The sequence below is a fragment of the Serpula lacrymans genome, assembly GCF_000218685.1.
Source record: "Serpula lacrymans var. lacrymans S7.9 unplaced genomic scaffold SERLAscaffold_10, whole genome shotgun sequence".
Lineage (NCBI taxonomy): Eukaryota > Fungi > Basidiomycota > Agaricomycetes > Boletales > Serpulaceae > Serpula > Serpula lacrymans.
The window spans coordinates 891,899-919,224 of record NW_006763299.1 but is presented as its reverse complement, the minus strand read 5'-3'; the positions used below and the strand labels follow the sequence as shown (position 1 = coordinate 919,224).

Sequence of the window (27,326 nt, the reverse complement as noted above, 5' to 3'; positions counted from 1 at the left end):
TCTGTGACTTGTTTTCTTTCGCTATTTTCCTTGACTTCCCTTTTTTGTGCAAACGAAAACGAAAATGAAACAGTATATTTCTATATGATATATCTTGGAAAGGTTTCCCCAGGATGCGACATTGATTGTCACGTTCATCTTATTCTGGTTGACTGCTACACGTCAAGGTGCCATCAGGGAGAGTTGAGGTATGTCTCTTGATTCTGTCGGCCGTTTTAGAGCTGAGAATATCCGGGGCTTCATAGAGCTCGTTCCCTCCAGGCCCACGGTGTCTATAAACCCGTGGCGCAACGCACGCAATACTTCAGATGTAAGCTCTGGTTTTTGTGATTGGCTTTGTCAAGTTCACGGCCGCAAAGGATATACAACACAATATCGCAGCATGGTATTTGAGTGGGCGGGTTTACCGGGGGACAGCTTCGAGGCAAGAACTAGACTTTTATGCAATTTTCTAGACGATTTCTCCATGTACCGGATCCGTAGCTATAGATGAAACTGATCCTTGCTAATTTCCATTCAAATGGGCTCGTATTGCTCCGGATCGCTCGTCCGACGAATGAGATGGAAATGTGCACTGCAAGGCCAATCACAAAGTGAGGTTCATGTCGACTCCGCAAGAATTCAAGATGTGGTGGAACCGATGAAGAACCAATGGGTTCTTGCCATGTGCATTTTACTATAGTCAATGCGGGGAAATGAAAACCGGAAAGGCGACGGGAAAATGAATTCCGCCAGTGGAGTAAGTGTGCGAGCGTGCGCGCATTGGCCCGATGTACCCTTTGGACTAGACTCTCATGAGTGTACTGTTACATTTTACAGCACTCGACGGTCCGTTCGCGCCTGTCCAATGCTCAGGTGGCAATGGATGCTATAATGCAGCGGATTTAAAGCCAAGTGGCGAGGGAACCACCACCACCACCGCCCACCTCCAGCCCAACCATGTCCCCATCTCTCCCTCTTTTCCTTGGGTTCGATCTCTCGACGCAGCAGCTCAAGGCTATCATCATATCCGAGGATTCGTCCATCGTCCACGAGTCTGCAGTCCATTTCGATCGCGATCTCCCAGCGTACGGGACCACCAATGGCGCTATACAGGGCCCTGGAGAAGGAGAGGTAACTTCCCCGGTCCGCATGTGGTTGGAGGCTATCGATTTGGTCTTGGCACGCGTCAAGGAGGCTGGCGTGGATATGGGTGCTATTGCGGGTGTCTCTGGTGCGGGTCAGGTAAGTGCGTTTGCTGTTTGGATTTATTGTCTTATCTCATTCTCTAGCATAGCAACATAGCTCGGTTTACTGGTCAGACGATGGCGAAAATGCTCTTGCGAATATGATTCCCTGCCGCTCGCTATCTGACAACCTCTCTCCTCACGCCTTCTCCCTGCCCAATGCACCCATCTGGCAAGACTCGTCGACGACGCGTGACTGCCGTGATCTGGAAAGGTCTGTTGGCGGTGCACAAGCCCTAGCAGACATCACGGGTAGCAGAGCTTACGAGCGGTTCACAGGTCCGCAGATAGCGAGGGTGAGCATTATCCGTTTCCCGCTACGTGCACCTGCTCAAGTCCGCCTTGATACCTCTTCCAGATACGACGCTTGCGTCCAGAAGCATACAAATGCTCGGCTCGCATATCTCTAGTCTCTTCCTTTTTGCCCTCCTTGTTTCTGGGGAGGATTGCGCCAATCGAAATTTCCGATGCCAGTGGGATGAATCTCATGAACGTGTTGACCTGCAAGTGGGAAGATGCGTTGTTGGATGCTTGCGGAGGATCGGAACTGCGTGCCAAGTTGGGTCCTGAGCCCGTCCCAGGTGGTACTGTCCTTGGAACAGTCTCTGACTGGTGGGTACGGAAATGGGGTTTTAACCCAGGTAGGACTCTGTTAACATCCTCGGTCGCCATATGCTCATTCACGCGTGGCCGCAGACTGTATCGTTGCGCCGTTTACGGGCGACAACCCTTCGACGGTGGTCGCGTTATCTGCGCCCGGTGATGCCCTTCTTTCATTGGGAACATCTACGACGTTACTTCTCTCTATTCCACCTGCTGACACTCCGCCAAAACGGTTTACGACATCTCACCTCCTCTCCCATCCGACGACTATCGACGCCCAAATTGCCATGCTCTGCTACAAGAACGGTGCTCTGGCAAGAGAGCAAGTACGCGATCGTCACGCTGAGCACGATTGGGGCAAATTCAACGAACTCGTAGAGGGAACGGCTGCCGGAAACCACGGGTGCATGTCATTTTACTTTCCTCTGCCGGAGATCATCCCGCCTGGCGTACATGGTGAATTCCACTTCTCGACTGCGGACGCCATTGGTGAACCGGTTGCGGCGGGTGATGTTCCTTCCGACACTCATCCACGTGCCATTCTGGAATCCCAATTCCTCTCCATCAAGTCCCGAGTGGCTGCAATCCTACCGCCCAACGCACCTCCTCTGCAGCGGTTGATCGTGACGGGCGGCTCGTCCGCCAACCAGACAATCCGCCAGCTGGCTGCGGACCTTTTTGGCATGCGGGTGTATGTTGCCGAGTCGAAGGAGGCTGCTGGGACGGGTGGTGCTGTGTTGGCCAAGTTTGCGTGGTGGAGGGCTAACAACGGCGGTGAAGGTACGTTTGAGGAAATGAGCTATGGAGAAGTGGAGAGGATGAGGCTCGTTGCTGAGCCCAAGGACGAGGTGACGAAGATCTACGACGGGCTGATTGAGGCGTACCGTGCATGCGAACACCGTGTGGTGGAACTTTGCGGAAAATCGGAGGTTTAGAACTGTTCTGAGAGATTTGAAGGCTGTATCTTTTTTGTTTTCATTTAAAAAACTTTCACATCAGGTATATAGTGCTGAGGGTAGCTCTGTATTCGTTTAGACTAGAGGTATCATTTGTTTTTTTAAGGCGATCTCAATTCAATGGTATAGACTGTGTATAACTTGAACTGGAGCACTGGTTTTACAACATAACGGAATTTGGTACAAGGGTCCACTATGTCACTCCGACGTTTTGTGATAATGATATGGGCAAGGCTGACAAGCTTTCTCGCCTCAGGATTGCACTTCACTCGCCAGCTATCTAAGACCAGCGGGACTTTCAAATTGATCTTGGAATAAGATTGAAATCATTTTGATGTCATGTTTTTCTTACCAAAACAGGTAAGACATCCTCGGATGTTCAGTCGTTGGTCCTTCGTCCGAATCCTCCATCGCAGGACGCCTCTGGTAAGCTCGCCTTGCAATTCACCCGTAATAGACTATGTTTTCTGGGAGCTGAACGTCGAACGGTCTTAAAGTCGCGCATAAGGACCATGTCGGACGACGTCAGCCTGTCGCCATCGTCCATCTTGAAGAGGGCGAGGCCGCAGGAGTCCGAAGCGCATCCTGAAGCGTCAGACGCCATAAAGCGTGTCAAAGTGGACGACGGCACCGCTGCAGGAAGCGATAAGGTAGCTCGAGCGCCATCCCCCGACGCGGATGGGAATGAAGGAGGTGCGGAAGGAAGCGCGCCGAAGAAAAGCAAGGATGCGGGGAGGCGGGATGCTGCCGGTTATGCAAAATCACGCAAAGGGAAGGAGAAGGACGGAAAAAATAAGGGGCGACGACGGGGGACACGACCTGCGGATAGTGCAAGCAACACGGAGTCGAAAGCACCCAGGCTGCCAAAGAGACAAACCGCCCTTCTCATTGGATTTTGCGGGACGGGGTGTAATGGGATGCAAATGTGCGTATGCGTCTAAACAGCTTAAGGAGCTTTCTCCCTTCCATCGTGACCTTGTCGTGTCATATACCACACCGTCTCGCCAGAAAGCTCAACTCTCATTTTAGCCAGCCCGACGTTCGGACTATCGAGGGCGTGCTTTTCGGGGCTCTCGTGAGAGCAGGGGCAGTTTCTCAAGATAACGCCGATGACCCTGTCAAGGTGAATTTGCTAGCAGTCTTCCCTACCAGTTCAACATCCAACCCGTTTCATAAAGGTTAGCCTTGGCAGGGCTGCACGAACGGATGCCGGTGTTCATGCAGCAGGAAACCTTGTATCGATGAAGCTAATAACGACAATTCCTGGAGTGAACGATATTGTCGCCCGGATCAACGAGGAACTCCCTCCTGAAATCCGCCTCTGGGGTCATGTGCGTTTCTCTCACTTTTTAAACGTGATTCATGGCCTTATTAATTTGCAACACTTAGGTCCGAGTACAGAATTCATTCAATGCCAGAATGTTTGTCCTTGAATGAAAACTTTGTTATGCGTTCTGATGATCAGTTTGGACTAGGTCGTGTGATAGCCGGAAATATACTTATTTCTTCCCAAGCTATCTTTTGATTCCACCCAAACCAGGCTCTGGTCTGCACCGTACGTTAGGCCAGCACGCGGACTCCACAAAAGCACCCAGTGATGCAATCAAACCGTCACATCCCTTCTGGGGTACCGGCGACACGTCCACCCGAGAAGACGACCTCGAGCGCAAGCGAAAGTGGAGAATCAGCGCAGACTCAATCGAGCGTCTTAGACTAACGGTGCACAAATATGAAGGCACTCACAACTTTCACAACTTCACAGTAGGGAGAGAGTTTGGTGACCGCAGCAATCAGCGACATATGAAGAAAATTGAAGCATGTGGCACCTTATCCGCGATGGCTGTACTTGACTGATCCTCTTCTCAAAGATATCCGAACCGGCAGTGTATGGCGGTACGGAATGGATAAGTGTCCTCTTTCATGGACAGAGTTTCATGCTGCACCAGGTAAGTCATCTCTGTAGCTATTGATATGCCGGTGCTTACCTTTATATAGATTGTAGGTTGCGTTATTCCATTCCCTATGGCACCGAGCTCATAGGTCTACAGCGTAAGATGATGGCTGCTTTGGTTCTATCCTGTCGAACGGATACTCCTGACCAAGTCATTGACGAGGTATGGTCTCGGGTAATTCGCATCTACATCAGCTAAATCCTGGAAAAAAGCTATACGGCCCCCGCACTGTATTCATTCCTAAAATGCCTGCTCTTGGCCTATTATTGGAGTACCCAATATTCGAGTCATACAACAGGAAAGTATCAGCTATCAACAACAAGCTAGAACTTACACATCCTGACTACCGACCCCTCATCGACTTCGAAATGCATCGAGATGACATCGACAAGTTCAAACAAAAGTATATATATGACAACATGCGATCCATCGAAGATCATAGTGGAATGTGAGCCCTTTATTAGCTTTATAGTATTCTAGTTCTTATTATGAGACCAGTTTCGATGCATGGATTCGATCTATTGACATGTATGCGGGAAATGATTTGTTATATCTCAATCCCAGGGGTATAATACCCGCCGCAGCCGTCATTAAGAAGGGGGAAAAGAGAGATAACGTCTTTCGCGAAAGAAAGCGATTTGACGCAACCAGTTTTTCGGCAGAAACAAAAGAGAATCTTCTGACACAAGACGATGAAGAAGAGGAGGACGCTGTGCCTCTGAACAGAGAACTACTAGAGGACACAGAAGGCTGACCATCCGAACGTCCCTCCTAGCGCAAGTTTTCGAGTACGCAGATGTGTTGATTTGCAGGAGAGAATGATATGAGTATTTATAGTGCAATATATTAGCTGAAATAGCTAGGTGACATCACGATTGGAACTTCCTCATTGTCTGAATCTCGTCAAGTAATGCTTGCAACCTATCGTCGTCGATTTTCACGAGGCTATGTAACACTTATGTCAGTAGGATAGTCTCATAATGTGCAAATCATTATACCTTGGTATGACACTCTTTGCTTCTTCCGCGTCACCTGGGCATAAATTAGCGATCTGCGCAGTCTCGAATTGTGTGAGAGCTGGCTCGCGACGTAAAGTCCTAGAATGTGATTGTAAGAACGACGAAAAATGCCAGAACAAGAAATCTTTACTCTCGAACTGCACTGGCTGAATCTGTCGTGTTGAACTTTGTGAAGGTTTTCACATATTCTAGAGTCTTGTTATACACCCTACATGACGCATTTAGACGCAGTTAAGACCAGGGACTAAACCAGCGAACGCTGTATCTGGGGCATCCTTGTCCCTATTCTCGAGGAGATATTTGACCTCCGATATTAGCAGACAACCAGCGTTGTTGAATTCTGACCAGTGCAGCCGTTTAACTTATTGAAAGTAATGATAGATGGTAAATTACCTGCGCCGAGTTTCAAAGCTGAAGCATCCTCCTCCTCTATCAGAGGCCGGTGGCGTAGGCGAGTCGTCATTGTTCAAGACTGAAGACAACTTGAAGTGGCGTTGTTTGGCAAATGCCTCCGATCCTAATACTCACAAATACACTTGCCTGAGGGGCGCAATTAATAGCGGTCGGGCTGGTAAGTTACGCTTTTGTTACAGGTTTCAGCCTGAGAGTCATATACAGGTGCTGCGTAAATCGTCATAGTTGTGATACAATAGTAGGGATGTACATAATATTTTTTTCTTTACAGTAGCTGTAACCTTTATGTGCTTTTTCCTGGTGTGACTAGCCACAAAATGCTTAGTTCAAGCCGAATGTGCCGCTCATGTAATGCACTGGTGCCTATTACTACTGAGGTTCCTGCCAAAGGTCCTCCAGGCACTCGTCGCCATTTGGTGAGGAGGGTGATCCCGGATCCTCGCCAAAGACGAGGTGGGGACTTCGTAGGGACTCGCAAGTCACAAAAAAGGTCACAAACTTGATATTAAAAAAGCATTTTTATAACCAGTAAATCACTTTTTGTTAATAGATATTTTTTTGGAAAAAATTTGAGGTGAGGTTGTCGTCGCTGCCACCACCCGAAATTCACTCGCAAAAAAAATCGCAAAAATTTCCTATACAAAATTGCCTTTTTGTATATTAACTTGGGGACAATTTTTTGTATTGTTTTCGAGTCCCTACGACCAAGTCCCCACCTCATCTTTGGTGAGGAATTTATCCCCCTCACAAAATGGCGACGAGTGGTCCCACCCGTTCACTGGGTGTGTAAAAGACAATTTCGGCTAGTAACCGAAATTAAAACCCAATGATCTAGCTGGGTGGCCGTTTGTGTGATAAGAGGACCCCTGTTAATCCATATTGAACCCTGATCCCCCATCCGGACTTTTTTTGGCCAAAATCGCAAGGCACCTAGTGCAGATCCGGACATAAACGTTTCAGATGGAGCTTCAATGGAGGCCTCACCTTCTTTTTCTGTCCGGACAAAGTGACCGCTTGCTGGTCATACCTGGTTGCAGGTCCGGACATTTGTGCTGCCTGATAGTCTAGTGGTTGATGGTGTCTGCTATGAATGAATTTTTGGCCTCTGGCACAACGGTTCAAAACACGTAGACGTCGAATTTCTATGTATTGCATCAGTAGTCATATTTGGGTCATATGTCATTTTGCACAATGCTGCCGGTTTGAACATTGTCTGAACCAAGTCTGAGACAAAAATTCGAAGTCGCATTGCCTCAACTACAATTTCTAAAGGCATCTCTATGGCTCAAGCAGAAATCTTAAATTCGTCGAATCAGACTGGATTGGAATAGGCAGAAAATATCCAGCCAAGGATGCACCGGTTGATGCCAAAGCCAAAGCGGCCATGGTTCCGTCCTCCTGGCAGGAACACACAACCCCACCATCTCACCTCTCAGTTACCAAGTTTCTCGCACTATCCCTTCCACCAAAATCTTCAGCATTCATCCCGGAGCAATGTGGTGGCGAAATCGAGCTTAATAATGAAGATTTGAAAGTTTTCGAGACACTACAAAAGGCTGCATCTAAAGTTGAGAAAGCCATGTCACTTTATCGCAAACGTGACAAAGGAAACACACCTCAAAGTTCCTCTCAAAATGCCTCTCTCTTAGATGCGGATATCTAGTTATGAAAGAATTTTATGTTGGGTGTTGTAGGCAGAAAAAACGAGATTTTTTGTATCTATTCCATGTTTGTTCGCCAGTCCGGACAAAATTGGACGAAGTTTTCAAAGTTTTGTCCGTACCTAAAACGCCAAAAAGGACGATTTTGAATCAGGGTTCGGTAGGGATAAACAGGAGTCCTGTGATAAGGCTCTCGAGTGTGGATAAATTTACAGTGCTGGCCGGCATGTGACTCTGTCAGAGTCTAACCACATCAGTTTAGCCTGTTTTTAAGATTTAGTCTGATTCTTCAACTCAATTTAACTCAGTGGAAGTTCAAAACTATCGTTATGAATTTAGGGCCCGTTCGGCAGCCACCGTTTTGAAACGTCGCCCGCCAAAAAAGTCTCGTTTCGTTTCAAAACGGTGCCCTTTCGGAACGAGCTCACGTGTTCGGCGACACAGTTCGTTTTGAAAAGAGCTTGTCACACTACTGAGTACTGATAAGATAAGATAGGCCTTTGATGCCATCATGTGACCATGTGATGAAAAGCGTTACACTTGGCGGCAAACAAAGTTGCTATCTCTTCTCGCTTGTTATGAATTATTTAGGATTTTTTGTTTGAGAGAAAAGCTGAACCTCAGTAAATACAATTACAATACTGTAAGAAGAGCTAAGGAAAATGGTGCCATGTAAGACGAGATAGATTTTTTGTGGCAAAGATGATAAAAATTCAAGTTGGTGATTTGCCTCGTCGCGCCAGTGGTCACAAGCTAAGTCACGTCATGTGATGGCGTCGGTTGTGGATGACGCCTATCTTACACAATCCTGAAATGCGTGTAATATAGTGTGACATAGCGTGAAAAATATTCTTTGCGCTGAGAGTTGTTCAAAACGAGCGTGTTTGCAAACGGCTCTCGTTTTGAAACGGAGGCTGCCGAACGGGCCCTTAGCTGTGCGACGCTTATTTCTCCTTCAAAAAAGAAAGAAAGGAAGAAATTAAATCCGTCTTCTGCGCTTAGAATCAATAGCCGATATAATATACGGTGTCGCTCTTTGCGATAAACATACCAGTAAACCGAACAGGGTTCTTCGTATCGATGATGATCATTCACAATCTGTCAATACCAGCGCTGAGTCCGCATGTCTGGTCGACCACGGTATAAAGCTTGGGCTGTTGTTCGTGTTTTGCTCTTGCAACGCAATCACTCCGAATCGCTATGACCTATCTCACAAACGGTCTTGCTAACTCTCACCTTTTTCAGCAGAGGCCGTACACGGTATCCCAATCGAAGCGGGTCCTTTTGGCTTATGAACGGGCTAAAGCAATATCTGTAATATATGGTAATTCTCGCCTTTGTTTGAGCTCATCAAACCCTCTTACCACTGATCCCAGGTTTGACGGCGGAAGATGTCTTAACTACGAGTGTCAAATTCTGGGAAATGCATACAGATCCGATTATGTGCATGGATTCTGCGGCAGCTATATTACTTACTATCCAGTATAATCTTTGTGCGGGAACATTGTCTATGTTTTCCGCAGGTAGACCGGACATATCGAGGGTCCTTCAAGATGTTTTATCTTTCACAGTCTCGTGAGTTCTATACCCTTCCCTTCATAAAGCGACCGCTCACATAAGTATGTAGTGGTCAGTTTTGCCTCACCGAAGTAGGGCATGGACTGGATGCAGTTCACATCGAAACTACAGCCATCTCGCTACCCAGTGGTGGGTACGAATTACATACCCCCAATGCAGGTGCAGCGAAGTGTGTACTCTCATTATGTTACTTGAAACCTACAATAAATATGTTTACAGGCACATGCCCCCTACTGTCCCAGCGGGTTTGCCTTGTGTTGCGGTTGTCTTTGCCCAGACGATTATCAATGGCGAAAGTAGAGGTGTGAAACCTTTCCTGGTCCCCATCAACGATGGATACAACATGATGCCTGGTATTTCTTGCAAGTATGAATTCATTGCTTTTCTCGCATACCGCAATTCTAAATTTCTGCAGGACCCTTCCTTGCCGCAACGGAAACCGACCTATAAATCATGCGCTGACCTACTTCAATCGTGTTCACCTTCCTCAAAGTGCTTTGCTAGGAAGCGAGGCTAAACCAGCCAACTTCCGGGAGGCATTTTTCCATGGAATTTCCCGTGTTGCGAGTGGTACCCTTGCTATGAGTGCATTTGCTATCCCTGTCATACAGATTTCGTCGTCCATCGCAGCTCGATATAGCCTTCGCAGAACCGTGTTTGATGCAGTTTCCGGAAAGGTGAAGCCTGTTATCGCCTTCCGGACCCAACAAGTTCCGATTTTGACTGCGTTAGCACAATCGTTTGTGCTAAAAGCGTTACTTTCGGTTGTAGTCCCAAACTTTGTCAATGACGAGTTAGACTTCAGATCTCGTCACGCTTTAGCCACGATATCGAAGGTCGTTTCCATTCAGCACATACAAAGCGCTCAACTGACGCTCGCAGACCGATGCGGAGCCCAAGGTCTCTTTGATCATAATCAAATCATAGAATTGCATGTGCGTATCTGATGCTTTCACCTGTTAGCCTTATTTAAATTGGTTTACAGACTGCTATGCGAGGAGCCGCTATTGCTGAAGGCGATATATTAGGAATTTCTATCCGTGAATTATATTTACTTCTCGATGGCACATCCATCCTCTGACTGAGTATGTATACAGGCTTGGCCAGCGAGCTACTTCTTGGTCGGTACGATATACCTGAATCATCCCAGCCCGATAGTCTTCTTGCTCGACATGAAGCTGGGCTATTTGAAGAAATTCGGGGCTTGTTGATCGGCATGACTCACCATCGTGCAGAGCAATTCAACAATCTCATCCTTCCGCAGTGTGTTCCTCTAGTGGAAGCCATTGGTCACAGAATGGCTTTTGATGCTGCTGTTGAGCGAGGAGTTCCTTCTTACATAACTGATCTCTACGCTGCAAGTGTCGTCAAAATGGACCCCTCTTGGTATGTGGAGCATGCAGAGTTGTCACGGCAGGAGCAGAGAGCGATGGAGGACTCTGCGGTTCAAGCTGCATACCCTCATTTGCAGGAGATGGTGGATCAAATTGGCGTTGATACATTTATCACTGCGCCAATCGTCTCCGATCAACGCTGGAACGAGTTTGTTGACAGCTTGGATACAATTGGCGACGCTCAATTTGACAAGCCAGCTTTTAGTCACGATTCTCCAAGTTTAGCAGATGGAAGAAGGCCAGCAGCACGGTTGTAGGGTGATACCATGCTGTTTCTTAATGCGATACCTCTTTCCCCTCATACTAGTGGAATTTACCATGACATACAATACAAAGAGGATAATACATCGTGACTGCGGGCAGGTCCTATCAGAACTTCGTGTGCTTTGTGCCGATCGGTCGCTGTCCAATAGCTACATAAAAATTTGTTACATTGTTTGCTTGGACGAACACATTATATGTTTACAAACATATGCTTATTATATCTAGCGGTATGAAAGAATTCATACACCTCCTCAAGTTCGAATTACTTATGAAGAAGAAAAAAGAAAACAAGCATGATGTGCAACGCACTTAGCAGAAGCAAGTAGTGCACAATCAGATAGCAAACGATAACCGCAACGCTAATAGACAGGTGTCACACATGTTCTTGTTCATAAGAATGGGTCACATACCTAAGTCCCTTACGTCGCCAGCGCAACCGGAGGAGGCGCAGCACACGTGGTATCTTTATCTTCAACGGACATTGTTGCGACTTTATCGACCAAGATGGCGTTGGCTACAACCTCACCACGTAGCTTTTCTTTCTCCAATCTGTCCTTCTCAAATCGGTCTGGTGAAGGTTGATGGCTCTGAGGATTTGCACCAGATTTCCATACGCCTTTTGGATTGAACAATTCTACGTTTCCTTTTGGGGGTGGTCTTTCAAAACCACGTTCCGAGTCTTCAAGACGTGAATTGTCTTTGCCGCTGACATGAGTATTGGAATGGTGGACCAAAACATTTCCAGCAGGGCTCGGTCCTGGCATCAGAATTGACCGAGTTGAAGAAGAGTTTGTCCAGGCACCAGCAACGGGTATCGCTCTTTTTTCTGCTCCAGGTGAGAGTGTCGTCAGAGGAGGAAAATCGGTCGGTTGAAGAACGTTTGATGTTAGTTGGTGAGGTTGATGAGATACCCCAGTATTAAGCTGTCCGCTGTTTCGAGCAGGGGACATATTGCGAGAGCTATTCAAAGAGTGATCATGATGACGAGGATGCGTTGCGTGTAACGTAGGCTGAGGCTTTAATCCGACGGCCCAGTCAGGTCTGGCAGGGAGAGGATGCTGCGATGAAGTTGAAGTAAATGTTCTACGCGAAGACGACGAAGTCGTCGAAGAGGACTGTATGACAAATAAAAAGAAACGAAAGATATTGCTTTCTCAGTAACTGGAAGATATAGTACACGAAAGAAAATACAACGAAAGCGAAGAAAACTCACTGCAGTGGAAGATGCTTCATCACCTGGAGTCCTGTTTCCAGTACTACTGCTGGAGGTACCAGAAGTCCTTCGCATAGTTGAGCTCAAGCGGGGACCGACTGTTTCGCCAGCCATTGAGCATGTATTGTTGATATTTCCGACTCCGTAGCCTCCCATGCCGACACCCGGACCATAACTCCAAGCGTGGCGTGCAGGAGGAGCACCACGCTGCTTCATATTTCCATGTTGGCCTACGGATGTACCAGAAAATGACCGGGTATGGACCATTGAATCGTCATTGACGATCCCCGTGCCATTATGGCCGTTCATCATTCTGTTATCCTGTGAATAAGGTACTTGACCTGACATCTGGGGAGGCGATGGCTGCAGGTGTTGTAGGGGAGTATGTGGGGACGGATAATAACCTGGCATCGGGTAAGGACCGTAAGGAGGAACAGGAGGTACGTAGGGAGAGTATTGCGTAGCCAGAGGAGCTGGAGGGTTGGGAGCTGGCTGAGGCTGAGAAGAATGGTGATGCTGATGTTGTACATGTGGCTGCGACGATGGAAGCTGATGTGTAGATGGATGAGGCCAAGGATACTGCATATATACACCACCTGCGTGTGGAGTGGGTTGATGGGCTGGGGTGTATACATCCGGGCCTCCAGGACTCGCAGGATCTGAGTTGGGCACGGGGCCTTGGGGGTGATGTGGGTATGGGTAAGGCGTGTAATAGGGATACGAAGCAAGATAATTTTGACTCGGCGTTGGCACTGGCTGTGGATATGTATAGAGATATGAGTTGACAAATCCAGAAGACGGCATAGATGCTTGAGAGGCTTCATAAGGTGCTTGAACTGGAGTAGGTTCATATAAGGAAGGATATTTGAACGATGGGGATGAAGCTCTGGACTCGCACGTACTGTTAGAGCCGTTGACATTAAAAGGAGGCGCAGAAGATCGAAGCGCCCTCGAAGACGGTCCACTAGAGTTATGATTCGACCCATTCCGCCTCCCATCCTTTTTATCGCGAATGACAGGACCTGACCACTCGCTTTCCGTAGCAGGAGAACTGAGGGCATCGTCCAAGTCACCGACACTGCTGGTTTCTCCCCCTGCACTGGTCACAGATGCAGAAGTAAGACTTATAGACGAGGAACTAGCGCTGAGGTCTTTTTCTTTATCCTTCTCCTCGAAATCCATAAATATTCGTGACCGAGCCTCATTATATGCTGCTTCACGTTCTTCGATGGTCAATCGTTTCTTACTACTGCCAGTAGCATTACTACGTCCTCCCAAGCTACCCGATTCAGACGGTTCGACGTCTGATAGTTCTGCGTCTTCACCTGCAACAGATTCTGCTTGGGACTGAGGTTTTGAGCGTCCACGATCGTTGGTGGTTCGACGCATGATTTTGAAAGTGGGCTGAGGATATGATTCCGCAGGAACCAGTTCACATATCCGACGAGAAGGACTGGGTGGACAAAGGTTCAGAAGATGAGGACGTATAAAGACAGGCAGAGACTTACATTCGACTCTCTATGGTTGCTGTAATAGTGATATTTTTCGTGAGCTGATCGGTGTCTGGTTGCAACCTGTGGTATGCAGAGCATCTGTGCACAAGAAGACGCTGGTAGGATGTCGCAGGCACCAATTCAAGACGAGACCTGATTAAAGGATAGATACATCAATCAGATTTGATTGTTCGTTCGATAATGAATGACGAGGACGGCAGCTCGAGAGCAATTCGCACGCATACTCCCAGGAGAAATGGAAGATAGCGATGTTCACAGACGAGGGTGTACGTACCGACGGTCATTTATCAGACTCTCCATCTGTTCTCCCAGCTTAAGAACGTATATTCTATCCTTGCTTTTGAGAGCTTCGAGGATCTGAGCGTCGACATCCACGAGAGCATTGGCGCCGGAGATGTTTGCGCTATCTGCATCAACGGGCGTGTCTAAATCAGACCGAGTGGGCGATTGAACACCTGATCGGTCGACATATAGAGGCGTGGTGGGAACGCTGGTACAAACAGGAGAAAAAACAGTAGCAGGATTTAAGTCTGCATTAGAGCTGGGATTTATGTTTGTGGCGGCCATTGCCTGTGACGACGGTGAAGGAGTGGTCAAAGAAATAGGTGTCGTGCTGGATGGAGCAGGCGGAGAGGAAGGCCCTAGATAATCCGAAAAATACAGGAAATGCGCAGCCTCAGCACACAGGAATCAAAGAAACGAGAGAGGCGTCGTATGGGACTCTAGGATCGCAGTTTCCTTGCCAAACAGCCAACTTACCGAACGACATGGAAGTCTTGAAATGAAATGCGGCCTATAAGCGTCAACTGCAAGAGAAAAAAGGACCGTCTAGGAAAAAAGGCTGAGAATGGCAGGAAAAGCCATTGGTCGGGTCTAGGGGATGGATGCGGTTCGGGGTAAGCCTGGCTCAACCAGTTTCTGACCCAACCTCTCTCCCTGCTCTCGTGGGAATCTTCATTTCATCCAGCGCTAAGGCCATATGTCACCCTGTTCATTATAATACCCCACAATATGTGTTCGTGCGTGTACATGCAGGTTACTACTGTATCATACAAGCTCCTTAATGCATCACATCCCCCGTCGCTGTGGGAGGCTTTACCACTTGGTATATGTTGAAGCTCAGGCTGCGTTACAGCCACGTCAGAAAAGTAACCGCGCCGAGATAACAGGCGCACAAACCAAAATACGAATATGCAGCTGCCATAAAATGCCAGGGCTAAAGCACCTCTGTTAAGCGTTCTGCTCACACTTGGGTCATCGCGCGAGAGCTACACGAAAGTAGACATGAAGCAACGGCATGACATGAGAATAAAATTTCACACCTTCCAGAAGAAGAGACCAGGCAGGATAAACGATATAGTCGTCGACCCAGTCGATCCGACAAATGAGAGCACTGGCAGATATAGCTCATATGAGACACGAATGAGCAACACATGGGAACCGTGACTCACCCATCTGTAAATCATCAACAAAGTAGGCAACCAGGAATCCACTCGCGATGATGGCTGTGGTTAGCACCGTATGCTTGAACAGCGTCATCTCTGCACCCGCATGGTCGTCGACAACCTCCTCATCCTCAGCGTCGCCGCCGCTTGTGTGTTTGATAGGAGTCGCAGCATAGAATACCTTGTCTAGGCAATTACGACAGGGGTGTACTTGCAGAGGGTATGAAAATAGGATGAGAACTACGATAGCTAATTGGCCGACGGCAATGAACAATGACGTTGATGGATACATGGCTATGATGTTCGCGCCAACCTGTGAGAAAGCGGTGTGAGATAATCGGAGAATAAAGTCCTGCTAATGAGGCTACCAACGTTGGAACCAAATGTGAGGTACCCAAATACTGCGATGACCTCGTATGTCAAGATAGCGCTTCCAATCGAGCTCCCAATAACTATATTCATACGTTTCTGCGAGTTGGTAGTGATTTCATTAAAGATGGGGAACAACTGTAAAGTAATATAAATTAGAATCGATTAAACGCCCAGTGAAATCATAATTACATTCTGTGAACAGGTAAAGGCAAAGACTTGTACAGGGAACGTCGAAACAAAGCTCGGTGTGAAATGTATTAGATGGATTTCACCAGCTGGCGTAGTGCCCTCGAGTGGATCAAAGTAGCAAGTGATCACTATGATCACGAGATATACTGTATTGAGGGCAGACCGGCATCAGAAAGACTGCTTAAGAAAAGGGCCAGGTCAGTTCAACTCACCGACCGAAAACATAGCTATATAGCTTGTGTGTCGAAGACTGTCGAGGTGGCGGAGAAAAGCGAGGGGCACTAGTACCAACATGAAGATAGTTATCCAATTACGGCCTGATAGTGCCCAGTCGGGGGGATTTGTGTCTGGAGACGTCAGGTCATGATACAACGAGGCCACGACGCTTGGCATAAGTGACTTGATAATAATCAAGTAGCTAGAAGCAAACGGTTTTGTACTGTGAGCCTGACGTGGCGATATGAAGGGCTCCTAACCTGATAGAAACACCGAAACATTTGGTAGCGATCGCGGCATCAAAAAATATAGCCGCTCTTGGAAAGGTGAGTTGCGCAACAGCAAAGAACGAAGACCTTCTGTCCGGGGCTCTTTGTGCACACAATGAGAGTAGGTAAAGGCCGAATGCGGCGACCGAACCAGAGAATATGCAAGTAATCATCCCTGGAATTACTCCAGCAGAGGACATGGCCTATGGAATCCCAAAGCAATCAACATTTAGGGGCATGAAACCTCAGATTGGATACTTGCCAAGGGAAATGTCAGCATACCTGAACCATATTCATTCAGCGAGTGACTACACCGTAGAATTTATGGTATAAAGCTTACCACTTCCAATAATGGTATTGGCCAGGTTGCTGACAGAGCTGACGATACTTGCCCTTCCTTCTCTCCGCTTGACCACGACCTCGCCGCCCAAAAGCGCACTGGCTTCGCTGTCTCCGGGTACATAATTATTTGCATCCCCAGGCAGGTCTGTAGAGTCACCGTCATTGTGAGCAGCGACACCGTATGTCTGTACCATCTCGTATGAATTGAGGCCTATCGAGCTTCTACCAGTAGTAACAGCGACTTGGATATTGGTGTATCCAATATTACTAGTAGGATGCGGATCAAAGAATGTATTGGCGGCTGAACGACCGAGTTGTAGAGAGTTGGACCAAAGTTTGGTTACTGGCACAGAACCAATGAACCGAGCCAGGATTGTATGTGAACCAGCCAGATAGGTCCCTGGCCTGTGAGTGGTAGATATGGATGAGTCTGCCGCGTACTTGCCGACCCCACACACGCAAGCGGTATCTTTATCTCACACAAAAGCTAATGCAACGCACAAGACGTAACACACTTTTACAACTCAAAGAGGTCGATCTCAAAACTACTATGTACACGACCTGTAGGGTATGGAAGTCCATTGCAAAACAAAACAAGCTGGCATAGCAATATAGGACGGGAAAGCGCAAAAGATAGAAACTGATAAATATCATGCTATCAGGCATGAAACACTCAAATAACGGAAACAAAACAATCAACTTGAAGTTAAACATCGAAATGGTCCACGGTCCACTATCCAGCAGTCAGTAGCGAATTCTACTTTGACTGCTTCCCCACCTGCCAGTTTGCCGCTCCCGTTGACGTGCCTGCATTCTCTGGGTCCTAAGATTTGCCATAAGTTGTTGAGTGACAGGTGACAGGTCTGTGGAAGATGCAGGAGATGGAGGAACATCAATGATGGCCCGAATTCCTGGGGGGCGAATAGGTGTCCGCGGTAATTGCGAGTCAAAAATGGTAGTATTGTTCTCCTTATCGCAAGGAGGGGTGGAAGCAAGTGAATGTGATTTATCCTGAGTATTAATCCCACTTAGAGGATTGGCCAAAGCTTCCTTTCCATTCTTGCCACTTTGATCAACATCGAGCAGCATTGATATAGATGCGCGAGAAGAGGATTGGTGGCGTGAAGAACGTGAGGGCACAGTTGTGAATGCATCTGTTGCCTTTGTCTGAGCTGGCACATCAACTCCTTGCTGTTTGGAATTGGACATCTCAGCAAAAGTTCGGCGATGACGCACACGAACTGGATTAGCAGCTGGTTCCCAGTTTTCGACGTTGGCTTTGGGTACTTTGGTCGGAATATTGGAAGGGGCTCTTGGTCCACGTGGCCCGCGACTACTCTGACCAGTAGTGTTGGACGTGACAAGTGTGGGAACGTCCAATTCTTCACGAACAACGGTAGGCTGCTTGTGTGCAGGTAAACTCCGATTGTTGGAGAGTGGAAGGCCATTGTGTGAGCTTGCGTTGATATCGACATGACTGACTTGATCTGGAGCGGATAGTGGTATTGGTAATGAGGTGGTATCGCTGGAAGCAGGCAAATCACACGTTTGTGATTCACCCGATACAGAATCAGAGGAGAAGCGAGAAGGCGGAGAGTTCTTAGGTGAAGGGAGACACAGTAATCGTTCTAATCGTTCTTCAGGTTTTTTCTTCTTTTCTGTCAAAAAGTCGAAAATCTGGGAAGCCCGCTGAGGTGTCATTGGGGTTTCATAGGGAGAGTTCACATGCACGTGAGCTTCAGTGGATATACTGAGTTCAACTTCTAATGATGAGATGGTAGGATGGTTCATGTTTTCAGAGGTATCGCAGGTGGTAGAGAACGTAGTGTTGTGGACGTGGTTAAAATGATCGTTATTGAAAAGAAAGTCTTTTGGTGTTTCGAGCCCTTGAGACGACGACTCGGAGGGGGTATCCTCTGCTTCGCTAATGAGAGGACGTGAGTGATACGACGGGCAAATGCATAGTCTTGTACGCACTCAAGAAATTTTTCTGCCCATGATATATCGCCTTCAGCAGCGCCAAGGACTTGGCAACCTGGACGCCCCAGGAGTTGGCGCAAAGTAGATCTACGGCGGCGAGTTTGTGCGCGCCCTTCATGGGCCGGGGATGGTGGAGTATTCGAGAACACCTTCGAATCAAGGCATCCATGTTCATCGTATACATTCAACAAGCTAGCGACTGAAGGATCTTGGCGGAGTCGAAGAAGGCGGTTTTCATCTCTAGGGGTGATCGGAACACTCTTCGAACGACGTCGTATAGAATCGTTATTCGTTCGTTTTGGCGTCATAAAACTGTCCATTGGAGGGTAGGCATTAGGGAATTCTGTGCGGCTGTGTAGCGTACGCCCGGTTATTGTAACAGTGTAAGTGCTGCGCTGGGATACGCTGCCTAAGGTTGTCGTGGATGCAGCTGGGGTTGATATGACGTTGTTGATAGGGTGAGCTACGAAATAAATTAGTGTAAATCGCAAGCTTAGGAAAGTCGAGCAAGCTCACGAAGAGGAGGTAGCGACCCATAATCTAGCTCTGAAGTGATAGGAAATCGAGCTGAGGACGAACGTAACAAGCGACTGATAGCTTCTTCATTCTCGTCCTCTTGGGGTGGTGGTTGCAATACCTCTGGAATCGGAGGGAGCTCGTCGTGATGTACAGCCAGCGAGCGCTTTTTTGATTTCTTGCTACCAATAGAAAAGAATTTCTTGAGGAATCCCATCCTGACGTCGTTTGAACCTGTTCTCCAGAGTGCCGTAGCCTAAATGTTGCGTGGACGTGATAATCGTAACTGCAAAACCATGCAATTGGTGAAAAGACGGAATCCCCAATCTCAACCAGCACCAAATAACACCAAGCAGAAGGGGACGCGATTTGTGCACGTGACTTGAGTTATTCCCGCTCGGTCCGCTGTCGCCGCAGTTATACAGTCTTGCCATTACTTACAGGTAAGCTCCTTTGTTTCAATGCCTATCTCGATAGAAAATGAGGGCAGCACCGCCCGCGACTTTTGCATGCTCGAGCGCAACTTTCTGTCGCATGTCAAGCTGTTCCTCCTTTTCTTTCTTCTCTCTGCGTCTGCCCTCCTTGGTACTCGTCTTCCAGATCCATCTCAGCCAGGCAGCTCGCAAGAACACAGACGTAGTTCCAGCTTACCGATCGCCTCGTTGCATTTAATTACCTCCCTCGCTACCATTGGTGCAGGATGTTGGGAATATTTCACTGGATTTAAAGACTTCAAAAACATGAGGGCGTTTCTCGTTGCTACCAGGTGTGTTCCCGCCCTTGCTTGCTTGCGGCTGAGCTCGCCTATGCCGGATATCCACAGGATACACCCCATTATTATGTGCTTCGTTACCATCGTCGTGTTCGCTACCTGTATACTGTTCCTTGTCTATGGCTAGGTACGTACTATTTCACGAGTGCATATGTCAAATGGCTCAGTGACATGTCAGAGTGCAAGACATTATACGACGCATAGCGCTAGCAGTAGCTCGAAATTAACAAGTCGACATGGTTCTGGCATGATATGAATCTAGAGGAACTTAAGGAAGGTAGCCAGTATAGATCGAGTCTTACCCAGCTATGTCAAGGACAATGGGGCTCGATGTATACAGTTTAGCCTCACAGTGAAGCGAGGCCAATAGCACAAAGATTAGCTGCATCACTCCTGATTACAGTATAATATCCGCTGTACTGTGCCATGAATACGTATTTGTGTATGTACAGAGGCTGCACTATATATCGGATATTCGGGTTTTATTTTGTCGGGTTTGCAATGAGGCTCGGCAAGAGCTTTAATTCAGTGCACGTGGTAACGTAAGAGGTTCTCAATCGGAAGGGACAACAGAAAATCAAAGTCACACTGGTGTGGACAATTTCTGGCACCCTGGGCTTATTTACACACTAAATACCCATTGCTTTCTTTTTCTGTTCTTGCTCACGATCTATACCTTCACCCAGTCATGAAAATCAGTAAGAAAATAGACCAGTCCACTAAAGATGGCAAAGTCTGGTGGTCTTTCGAGTATTTCCCCCCTCGCACTGCTCAGGTGAGACTGAATGTTCTAACAATGGACAAATCTCAACTCATCGCTTCAGGGTCTTCAAAACTTACTCGATCGTATAGAACGAATGAGAGCTCTTGGCCCGGAATTCATAGACATCACCTGGTAAATGATCATTTCCCATGTCTTTAGCGCTTTCTCAAACGACGAGACAGGAATGCTGGTGGCAGAACATCTGATCTTACGTCGGAGATGGTCAAGACATGTCAGGGTCTCATCGGGATGGAAACATGTATGCATTTGACTTGTACGAATATGCCCAAGGAAAAAGTAGACATCGCGCTGCGGGTGAGTTTCGGGAGCCACATATCAGCCTCCAGCTTTCTTACCATCGGATCAGGAGGCAAAGCAACATGGCTGTCGCAACGTACTTGCTCTCCGTGGTGACCCTCCTCAGGGTAAAGATGAGTGGGAAGCCGTTGAAGGAGGCTTCGTCCACGGCATTGATTTGGTCCGACATATCCACAATGAATACGGTGATTATTTCGATATTGCAGTGGCTGGTTTCCCACAGAACCAACTTCTTCCCCCGGAGGAACGTGACCTCGAGATGAAATACCTGAAAGAGAAAGTAGACGAAGGTGTTGATTTCATCTTCACCCAGATGTTCTACGATGTCGAAGTGTTCATAGATTGGGTGAAGGCAGTAAGAGTAGCCGGCATTACTATCCCCATTGTTCCAGGTATAGCCCCAATACAAACCTGGAATGGGTTCATGAGAGCCACGAGCCTTGCCAAGACCCAAATTCCTCAGTCCTTCATGGAAGCCCTCGAGCCTCACAAGAATGACGATGAAAAGGTCAGGGAGATTGGGACAAAGCTGGTTGCCGAAATGTGTCTACGTATTCTGAAAGAAGACATTGGAATAAGAGGTCTCCACTTTTATACCATGAACCTGGAAAAGGGTACCAAGATGCTCCTCGAAGAACTGAATCTTGTTCCGCGAGTCGAGACGATCAAGCCTCTGCCATGGAGACAGGTGCGAATTCAACTTTTATTCATTGCATTCTGAGATGTGCTGACTTGAATGCAAATGCAGTCACTTACCCCTAATAGACGGCAAGAGAATATTCGTCCCATATTTTGGGCTAATCGCACTAAATCTTACCTATCGCGCACTGAGAACTGGGATGAATATCCCAACGGACGGTTCGGTGACTCGCGGAGTCCTGCTTATGGTGAACTTGACGGTTATGGTGTATGGATAAAGCAAACAGTGAGTCTAGATACGAAGATTGTGAATGTCTGCCTGATCTTCTCCCGTTACAGAAAGAGGACGCAATGAAACTTTGGGGTCAGCCCACCACTTTCAACGAAATAACAACGTTGTTCAGTCGTTTCTGCTCAAAGGAGCTTTCTGCTTTGCCATGGTCAGACCAGAAAGCATCGAAAGAGACATCCGCCATTGCTCCGCAGCTCTCCAAGATGAACGAACTAGGTTTCCTGACGATCAACTCTCAGCCTGCTGTAAATGGTGCCAAGAGTGATGATAAGCTATTTGGCTGGGGACCAAGTAATGGATATGTCTATCAAAAGGTTATTTGCTTCTTCTTGTATAAGTGTTCCTTTACTGATGTTAAAGCCTCTTTCATTAGGCATATCTGGAGTTCTTTGTTGGGCCTGAATTACTCAACTTGTTGCTAACACACATTGAACGGGACAGCAATATCACATACTACGTGATTAACAAACAGGGAGACCTTCGGACAAACACTCATTCCGAGGGACCCAACGCTGTCACATGGGGTGTCTTCCCAGGGAAAGAGATCATCCAACCTACTATAGTGGAAGCAATCAGTTTCATGGCCTGGAAGGTACGAACACCACAAACACTATCCCTACTCTTTCTGACAAATATTGTAAAGGATGAAGCATACGAACTCGGTGTGCAATGGGCTAACTTTTACGATGCTGGTTCGCCATCGCATCAACTAATCTCGGAAATCATGGAGACCTCTTTCCTAGTCAACGTCGTACACAATGACTTCACACTACCAAACGCTATCTTCGAGCCCTTCTTCAAAGCCGGCGAGGAATACGCTGCAGCGCATCCCAACGGATCCACAACCGCCAAAGGCATTCCAAACTAATGGTTTAGTTCTATATTATCTTGCATGATCCAACTCACGTCCCCTTTCGCCTATCGTATTTCGGGTTCAACCCCCGTTAACTTTTGCGCTCTTGGCCCCTTTCGATTGTTGTCCATCCCCTTAATTTCCATTTCCCGCACTTCATCTAGCATTTATGATCTAACCCCTCATTGCATCAACTGCTTTACCTTGTACTACTCATCTAACTTTGCATCAACTGCATGTGCCTCATTATCATAACACTAACATTCACAGCCTGGGATGTTGTTTAACTATATAAGCGCTTTGCGCAAGATAATACGACGACTATATCATTACATCCATAAACAGGGAGGTTTCCTGACACGACTACAAGCACAAGCCCAGGCCCAGTTGCATCAAAGTAAATCCGAGAAGAAAAAGTCGGTGTTGTTTGGTGGAGGTCCAGCCACCAGACCACTGGGTATCTCTACCTTTTCACCAGATAGATCTGCAGGACATGAATGAGATGCATACTGTCTAAGTTATTGAAGTAGCTCACCAAGGAGTTTGATTTTAAGTCCAATTTCCGTCAACGCCGAAACATAACCTGCTGTCTCTTCTGACGTAACATGACCACTATCCTTGCGCAGCATATTCAAACCATCGGTCCAGTCTGCCCACCTGGACTGATCAGGAGCTATTTGATCAGCAAGAGAGCCTTCATGGGCAGTCAAAAGAGAGAAGGAGAGAGGAGAGGGGGTGACGGGTGACGTTTGAGGAAGATCGCTGTGGTCTCGAAGAACATTCGGGGGCGGAGCACAGGCACCGGTAGCGATTTCACTGATCAAGGCTATCTCGATGCGTTCTGGCAGATCTTCGAGACCGTTGCGGACGGGGAATTTAACAGCACTATCCACGTAATGCAAATACTTCAACCCGTTATCCTGAGAAAAATACCTCAATATTAAAATATATCAGCTAGGGAGAGAATGCAGTTACCAGCCGCATGAATCGCCATGGGCGACTTGGGCGTCGGATAATTTCTCGTGTGTTTGACGTTGATGAAGGAATTGCGTTAACGAACCAAGCACCCTGCAACAGGCATTGTATACGTTGTTGACGAACAAATTCGAACGATTCTTTGTATAGCTTCTCCCGCAAATTCCTAGAAAAAGCCTCAAAATATCATGGAGAGAGACAGAGTATTTAATCTCACCGAACTGGCACTTTACTAAGGAGCTCATCCTCGGCTTCAAGCTCCTTCATCTGCCGGTCCCTGACAGCACGATATTCGCATTCAATGAGGTCCTGTTCAACCTCGTGCCACTGTCGAATGTTTTCACGCTGTAGAGCGACGTTAACTCTATAGTGATTACCGTGAGGACATTCATTGTGAGAAAATGAACATAGACATACTGGCTGCGAGCCAGAGCCACAATTCGCGTGAAGTCACCGCTGGCAGATCCACTCTCGTTCCACATCCGCAAGAAGAAGTGAGTCGCAAGAGCATGAACCTTGAAAAAGTTCAGGAAGAAAGGCTGGAATGTAGTGGAGGTTGAGTCTTTTATGTGGATAGTTAGCCTAGTCCATGCTACACTTGAGGAATGTGATCACTCACATCCTGGCGCAAAGATGGCCCAGTGCTCAGATAAAAGCTCCACAATTTCATTAGACGCTCTAGCTATTGGACATCTCCGCTCTTCTGGCCGGCTTATTTGTTCTAAGACAACCTATAAATCGTGTTCAGATGGTACAGCACTGAGGAGAGTTTACGTTCATACCTTAGAGAAAAACTCTGGATCCTCGTGGACAAAATTCCGCTACATCCATGGAATCAGTACTTGCTGTCACCGACATGTTGTACATTACCAAGCAATCCAAGCCCAACACTCCGACCTCTGAAAATTCTTGCATTAAGTCTTCGCTTGAAAACCCAAGATTCCGCCATTTCACTACGCTGCCTTCATCGTCGGTTTCCTCTGTTAGTTTGCTGGACTCCCAGATATACTGTAGGGCAGCGTCGTGAGCAGGTTCCACATCCGGCTCGACAAGAGTGGTCTTCTTCCTATATGTGACGCGAACTATGTTTGCCTGGAAATCTAGAATGCAAGATGTTAGGTCGTCAATGATATGCGATGACATTAACCGCTAGATTATGAAGTTAGCTTAGACCAGATACGAGGGGCACAAGACGCACTATAACTGCTTTCCGTACGTTCAACCTTTCTAGCTCTGATATGAATTCTTCCCAGCGAGTGTCATTGACGTGTGATAATAAAGAGTTGATCAACATCATGCTGATCACAGCTTAGCATCTGAACAGGGATAGTCAACTATGCATACACATACCTATACAGCGCCATTGCAGTATCTGCACTCCCGAGCCGGCTAACCACAGTCTCTAGCAAGCCCTTCTCCTTTCTCATCTGTTCAAATACAGCCTGAAAACCATATCGATAAACAGACCCAGGTGGGACAGATGGGGGACCTCGACTTGTACTCGCAAGCACTGGACCAGGAGAATTCATAGGGTCTGCCTCTACCAGTTTCTTTAGTATAGCAGTGGCAGGCCGACATACGTTGATGAGGGATTGCGACGACGAAAGTATTTGAACGACTTTGAATATGAATGCATCATCGAGTAGTGACCAGCCGTAGTTTAACTCCATAAGATTTTGCATAGCTGTCAACGCATACTACGAAGAGAGAGAGAAAGAAGAAGAAAATAATTTAAGAGAAGAGGGCCAGAAAGACAGTAAAATGGGACACACCGCAAGTGTGTTACCGTGGTTAACATTAATGACATCGAGTAGTTCTGCAAGACCATCACGACTGAGAAATTCTTGAGCGAATTTTTCCTCCTGTTGAAATGAATCAAGGTCTAAGAACATTTAAATCCCAGACTGCACTCACTCGTATGAACTTTTGCAATGAGAATAACGTCAATCGTAGAGTTTTTTCATCTCGCAGGCTAAGTTTCTGAACTATCTCCGCAGCCTCGATCGCAGAAGCATTGACAAGCCTGAAGTGATCAATAATTAATTATACGAATAAGTAGTACATCAAATGTAAAGGGCAGAGGAAATGCCACAAAAATACACGTACTTCAGAGGGACTTTGTTTTTGATCTTTTTTCTCAAGTTATCGTTTGTGACCAACTCATCTGTATCATCCCTGAGGGCATAATTCGACGGAGGATCCATGATTTTCAGGTTAAGGCACAGTTGACGTACGACATCGTCAACGGTAAGTGTAGGATCGATACGTGTACGGACAGTTGCGCCGTGCATGGTAGTAACATTATTAGTGGGGACAAGACTAGTGGACTTGGGCCGACTCCCGTTTGCAGCCGAACCGCCAGTTATTCTAGAACTCCCGACTGCTGTACTGGAATTGTTGGCGGAGTTGGACATGGTGTTTGTTTGGTTCTGAAGAAGGTGTGTGAGATGATATCATTTGATTAGGGACGACGAAGAAGAGGAAGTGATACGGCAGCAAGAGAAATTCCGTAAGGGGGCGTTTCTTACTAGACGGTGAGAGAAATAGCTGTTGCATAATTTGTCAGCATTCTATAATCATGCATGGAGCAGAAGAAGAAGAAGAAAAGAGGGATAAAATCAGCCAACGCGAAGTGTAACGTCTTCCACGGCACGTCTAGAAAGACGAGCCGCTCTGACTGACGTGCAAATGTCTACGAATCATCATTTCAAGATGCAAAAGGATTGAAACTCACAATCAATCAATGAAGCAGTAGGGCACGCCTTCTCGAGTGATAGTCGAGCAGTTTAATGCTCCTGAAAGAAGGATGTCAGAATGTTCCGTAGCCATAAAAAGTAACAAAAAAAATTTTCAGAAAGCGAGTTTAACATCCAGTGTACCAAAAAAAAAAGTACTCAGACTGACGTGCAAATATGAAGAAGAATTTCATCATTAAAATATAAAAATGGAGCGGTACACACCTCTGTAAAAAGTCGATATCTGATTCGTAGCTGGCGAAGTGATACTCAAATAGAAGGAAGGTGAAGATAAGCTCGCATGCAGATTCGAAAAAAAGAATGTTATAAAAGAGTGTGTATGTCGTGGATGGGCTGAGGATGAGGGTTCAAACTGTAGAGATTTGAAAAAAGTGGTGGATGAACTCGGAACAGCCAAAAGGCCTTTGGACCTCAGAATCTACAATGCGGTGCAGCTTCACCTAAAATTAACGCGGTGCGCGTTGTTCGCACTCGACTTTCTCTCCCGCTGGTCAAAACAGTCAAGACACTTGATGTGAATGGGGAATAAAAGCGAGGAAAATATTAGGACGGTTTGTTTGGATGACAGACAGAGGAAATCGAAATTTCAAGCGTGAGAGTATTAGCGACCTTACTTGTGCACCATGCCACAAAACCGAAAAGAGTGTTACACAAATTGGGTAAACGCCGGTGACCCATGTTCCAACCTATCTGTTGACAATGTCGGTTACACGTTGAGATCAATCAAAGATGAACCGTGTTCAAGGAAGGGCTCATAAGACTCAAAAGCATCCATCCATCATTCATACTGAGCGCTGGGCCTCGGAAATATGATCTATCAATATATCAATTTTGT

General features: G+C 47.0%; 12 protein-coding genes across 12 annotated transcripts; 5 read left to right on the top strand and 7 right to left on the bottom strand.

Annotated features, from left to right (window-relative positions):
• Window positions 1-65: 65 nt before the first annotated feature.
• On the top strand, window positions 66-670 carry SERLADRAFT_473079 (uncharacterized protein; the record flags this gene model as incomplete). Its single annotated transcript, XM_007320829.1, has 1 exon — window positions 66-670. The coding sequence occupies one exon, from the start codon at window positions 191-193 to the stop codon at window positions 491-493; it is 303 nt and encodes a 100-aa protein (XP_007320891.1).
• Window positions 671-939: 269 nt separating this feature from the next.
• On the top strand, window positions 940-2,927 carry SERLADRAFT_362646 (uncharacterized protein; the record flags this gene model as incomplete). The annotated part of the gene is made up of 4 exons (XM_007320828.1): window positions 940-1,224; window positions 1,277-1,522; window positions 1,585-1,867; window positions 1,923-2,927. 4 exons carry the CDS (start codon window positions 940-942, stop codon window positions 2,762-2,764), a joined length of 1,656 nt encoding a protein of 551 aa, XP_007320890.1.
• Window positions 2,928-3,426: 499 nt separating this feature from the next.
• Window positions 3,427-5,752, top strand: SERLADRAFT_473077 (uncharacterized protein; the record flags this gene model as incomplete). The annotated part of the gene is made up of 9 exons (XM_007320827.1): window positions 3,427-3,710; window positions 3,815-3,908; window positions 3,964-4,116; window positions 4,175-4,206; window positions 4,261-4,600; window positions 4,654-4,734; window positions 4,834-4,899; window positions 4,950-5,185; window positions 5,236-5,752. 9 exons carry the CDS (start codon window positions 3,703-3,705, stop codon window positions 5,489-5,491), a joined length of 1,266 nt encoding a protein of 421 aa, XP_007320889.1.
• SERLADRAFT_339075 (uncharacterized protein) lies at window positions 5,735-6,216 on the bottom strand (the record flags this gene model as incomplete). The annotated part of the gene is made up of 4 exons (XM_007320826.1): window positions 5,735-5,834; window positions 5,887-5,964; window positions 6,015-6,117; window positions 6,150-6,216. Coding segments are annotated over 4 exons (348 nt in total), but the record flags the coding sequence as incomplete, so codon positions are not given.
• A 1,183-nt stretch (window positions 6,217-7,399) lies between these two features.
• Window positions 7,400-7,945, top strand: SERLADRAFT_395455 (uncharacterized protein; the record flags this gene model as incomplete). Its single annotated transcript, XM_007320825.1, has 2 exons — window positions 7,400-7,726; window positions 7,787-7,945. The coding sequence occupies 2 exons, from the start codon at window positions 7,555-7,557 to the stop codon at window positions 7,831-7,833; spliced, it is 219 nt and encodes a 72-aa protein (XP_007320887.1).
• A 910-nt stretch (window positions 7,946-8,855) lies between these two features.
• On the top strand, window positions 8,856-11,121 carry SERLADRAFT_416849 (uncharacterized protein; the record flags this gene model as incomplete). The annotated part of the gene is made up of 7 exons (XM_007320824.1): window positions 8,856-9,155; window positions 9,208-9,406; window positions 9,459-9,578; window positions 9,629-9,775; window positions 9,825-10,344; window positions 10,395-10,449; window positions 10,507-11,121. 7 exons carry the CDS (start codon window positions 9,032-9,034, stop codon window positions 11,058-11,060), a joined length of 1,719 nt encoding a protein of 572 aa, XP_007320886.1.
• A 91-nt stretch (window positions 11,122-11,212) lies between these two features.
• On the bottom strand, window positions 11,213-12,915 carry SERLADRAFT_473067 (uncharacterized protein; the record flags this gene model as incomplete). Its single annotated transcript, XM_007320823.1, has 4 exons — window positions 11,213-11,426; window positions 11,478-12,182; window positions 12,281-12,664; window positions 12,691-12,915. The coding sequence occupies 3 exons, from the start codon at window positions 12,913-12,915 to the stop codon at window positions 11,487-11,489; spliced, it is 1,305 nt and encodes a 434-aa protein (XP_007320885.1).
• Window positions 12,916-13,445: 530 nt separating this feature from the next.
• Window positions 13,446-14,160, bottom strand: SERLADRAFT_473066 (uncharacterized protein; the record flags this gene model as incomplete). Its single annotated transcript, XM_007320822.1, has 3 exons — window positions 13,446-13,733; window positions 13,789-13,926; window positions 14,069-14,160. Coding segments are annotated over 3 exons (450 nt in total), but the record flags the coding sequence as incomplete, so codon positions are not given.
• Window positions 14,161-14,765: 605 nt separating this feature from the next.
• On the bottom strand, window positions 14,766-17,059 carry SERLADRAFT_473064 (uncharacterized protein; the record flags this gene model as incomplete). The annotated part of the gene is made up of 9 exons (XM_007320821.1): window positions 14,766-14,918; window positions 14,974-15,062; window positions 15,117-15,187; window positions 15,246-15,552; window positions 15,612-15,746; window positions 15,801-15,946; window positions 16,013-16,218; window positions 16,277-16,488; window positions 16,674-17,059. 9 exons carry the CDS (start codon window positions 16,788-16,790, stop codon window positions 14,855-14,857), a joined length of 1,347 nt encoding a protein of 448 aa, XP_007320883.1.
• Window positions 17,060-17,511: 452 nt separating this feature from the next.
• On the bottom strand, window positions 17,512-18,416 carry SERLADRAFT_473063 (uncharacterized protein; the record flags this gene model as incomplete). The annotated part of the gene is made up of 1 exon (XM_007320820.1): window positions 17,512-18,416. A coding segment is annotated over one exon (816 nt), but the record flags the coding sequence as incomplete, so codon positions are not given.
• SERLADRAFT_473062 (uncharacterized protein) lies at window positions 18,407-18,892 on the bottom strand (the record flags this gene model as incomplete). The annotated part of the gene is made up of 1 exon (XM_007320819.1): window positions 18,407-18,892. A coding segment is annotated over one exon (478 nt), but the record flags the coding sequence as incomplete, so codon positions are not given.
• A 2,605-nt stretch (window positions 18,893-21,497) lies between these two features.
• Window positions 21,498-27,079, bottom strand: SERLADRAFT_473050 (uncharacterized protein; the record flags this gene model as incomplete). Its single annotated transcript, XM_007320818.1, has 20 exons — window positions 21,498-21,664; window positions 21,725-21,901; window positions 21,955-22,221; window positions 22,281-22,499; window positions 22,551-23,244; window positions 23,296-23,680; window positions 23,736-23,901; window positions 23,953-24,099; window positions 24,153-24,297; window positions 24,355-24,466; window positions 24,518-24,556; window positions 24,606-24,884; window positions 24,934-25,033; window positions 25,086-25,432; window positions 25,508-25,597; window positions 25,650-25,758; window positions 25,842-26,164; window positions 26,264-26,282; window positions 26,470-26,530; window positions 26,696-27,079. The coding sequence occupies 13 exons, from the start codon at window positions 26,147-26,149 to the stop codon at window positions 23,153-23,155; spliced, it is 2,319 nt and encodes a 772-aa protein (XP_007320880.1).
• Window positions 27,080-27,326: the final 247 nt, after the last annotated feature.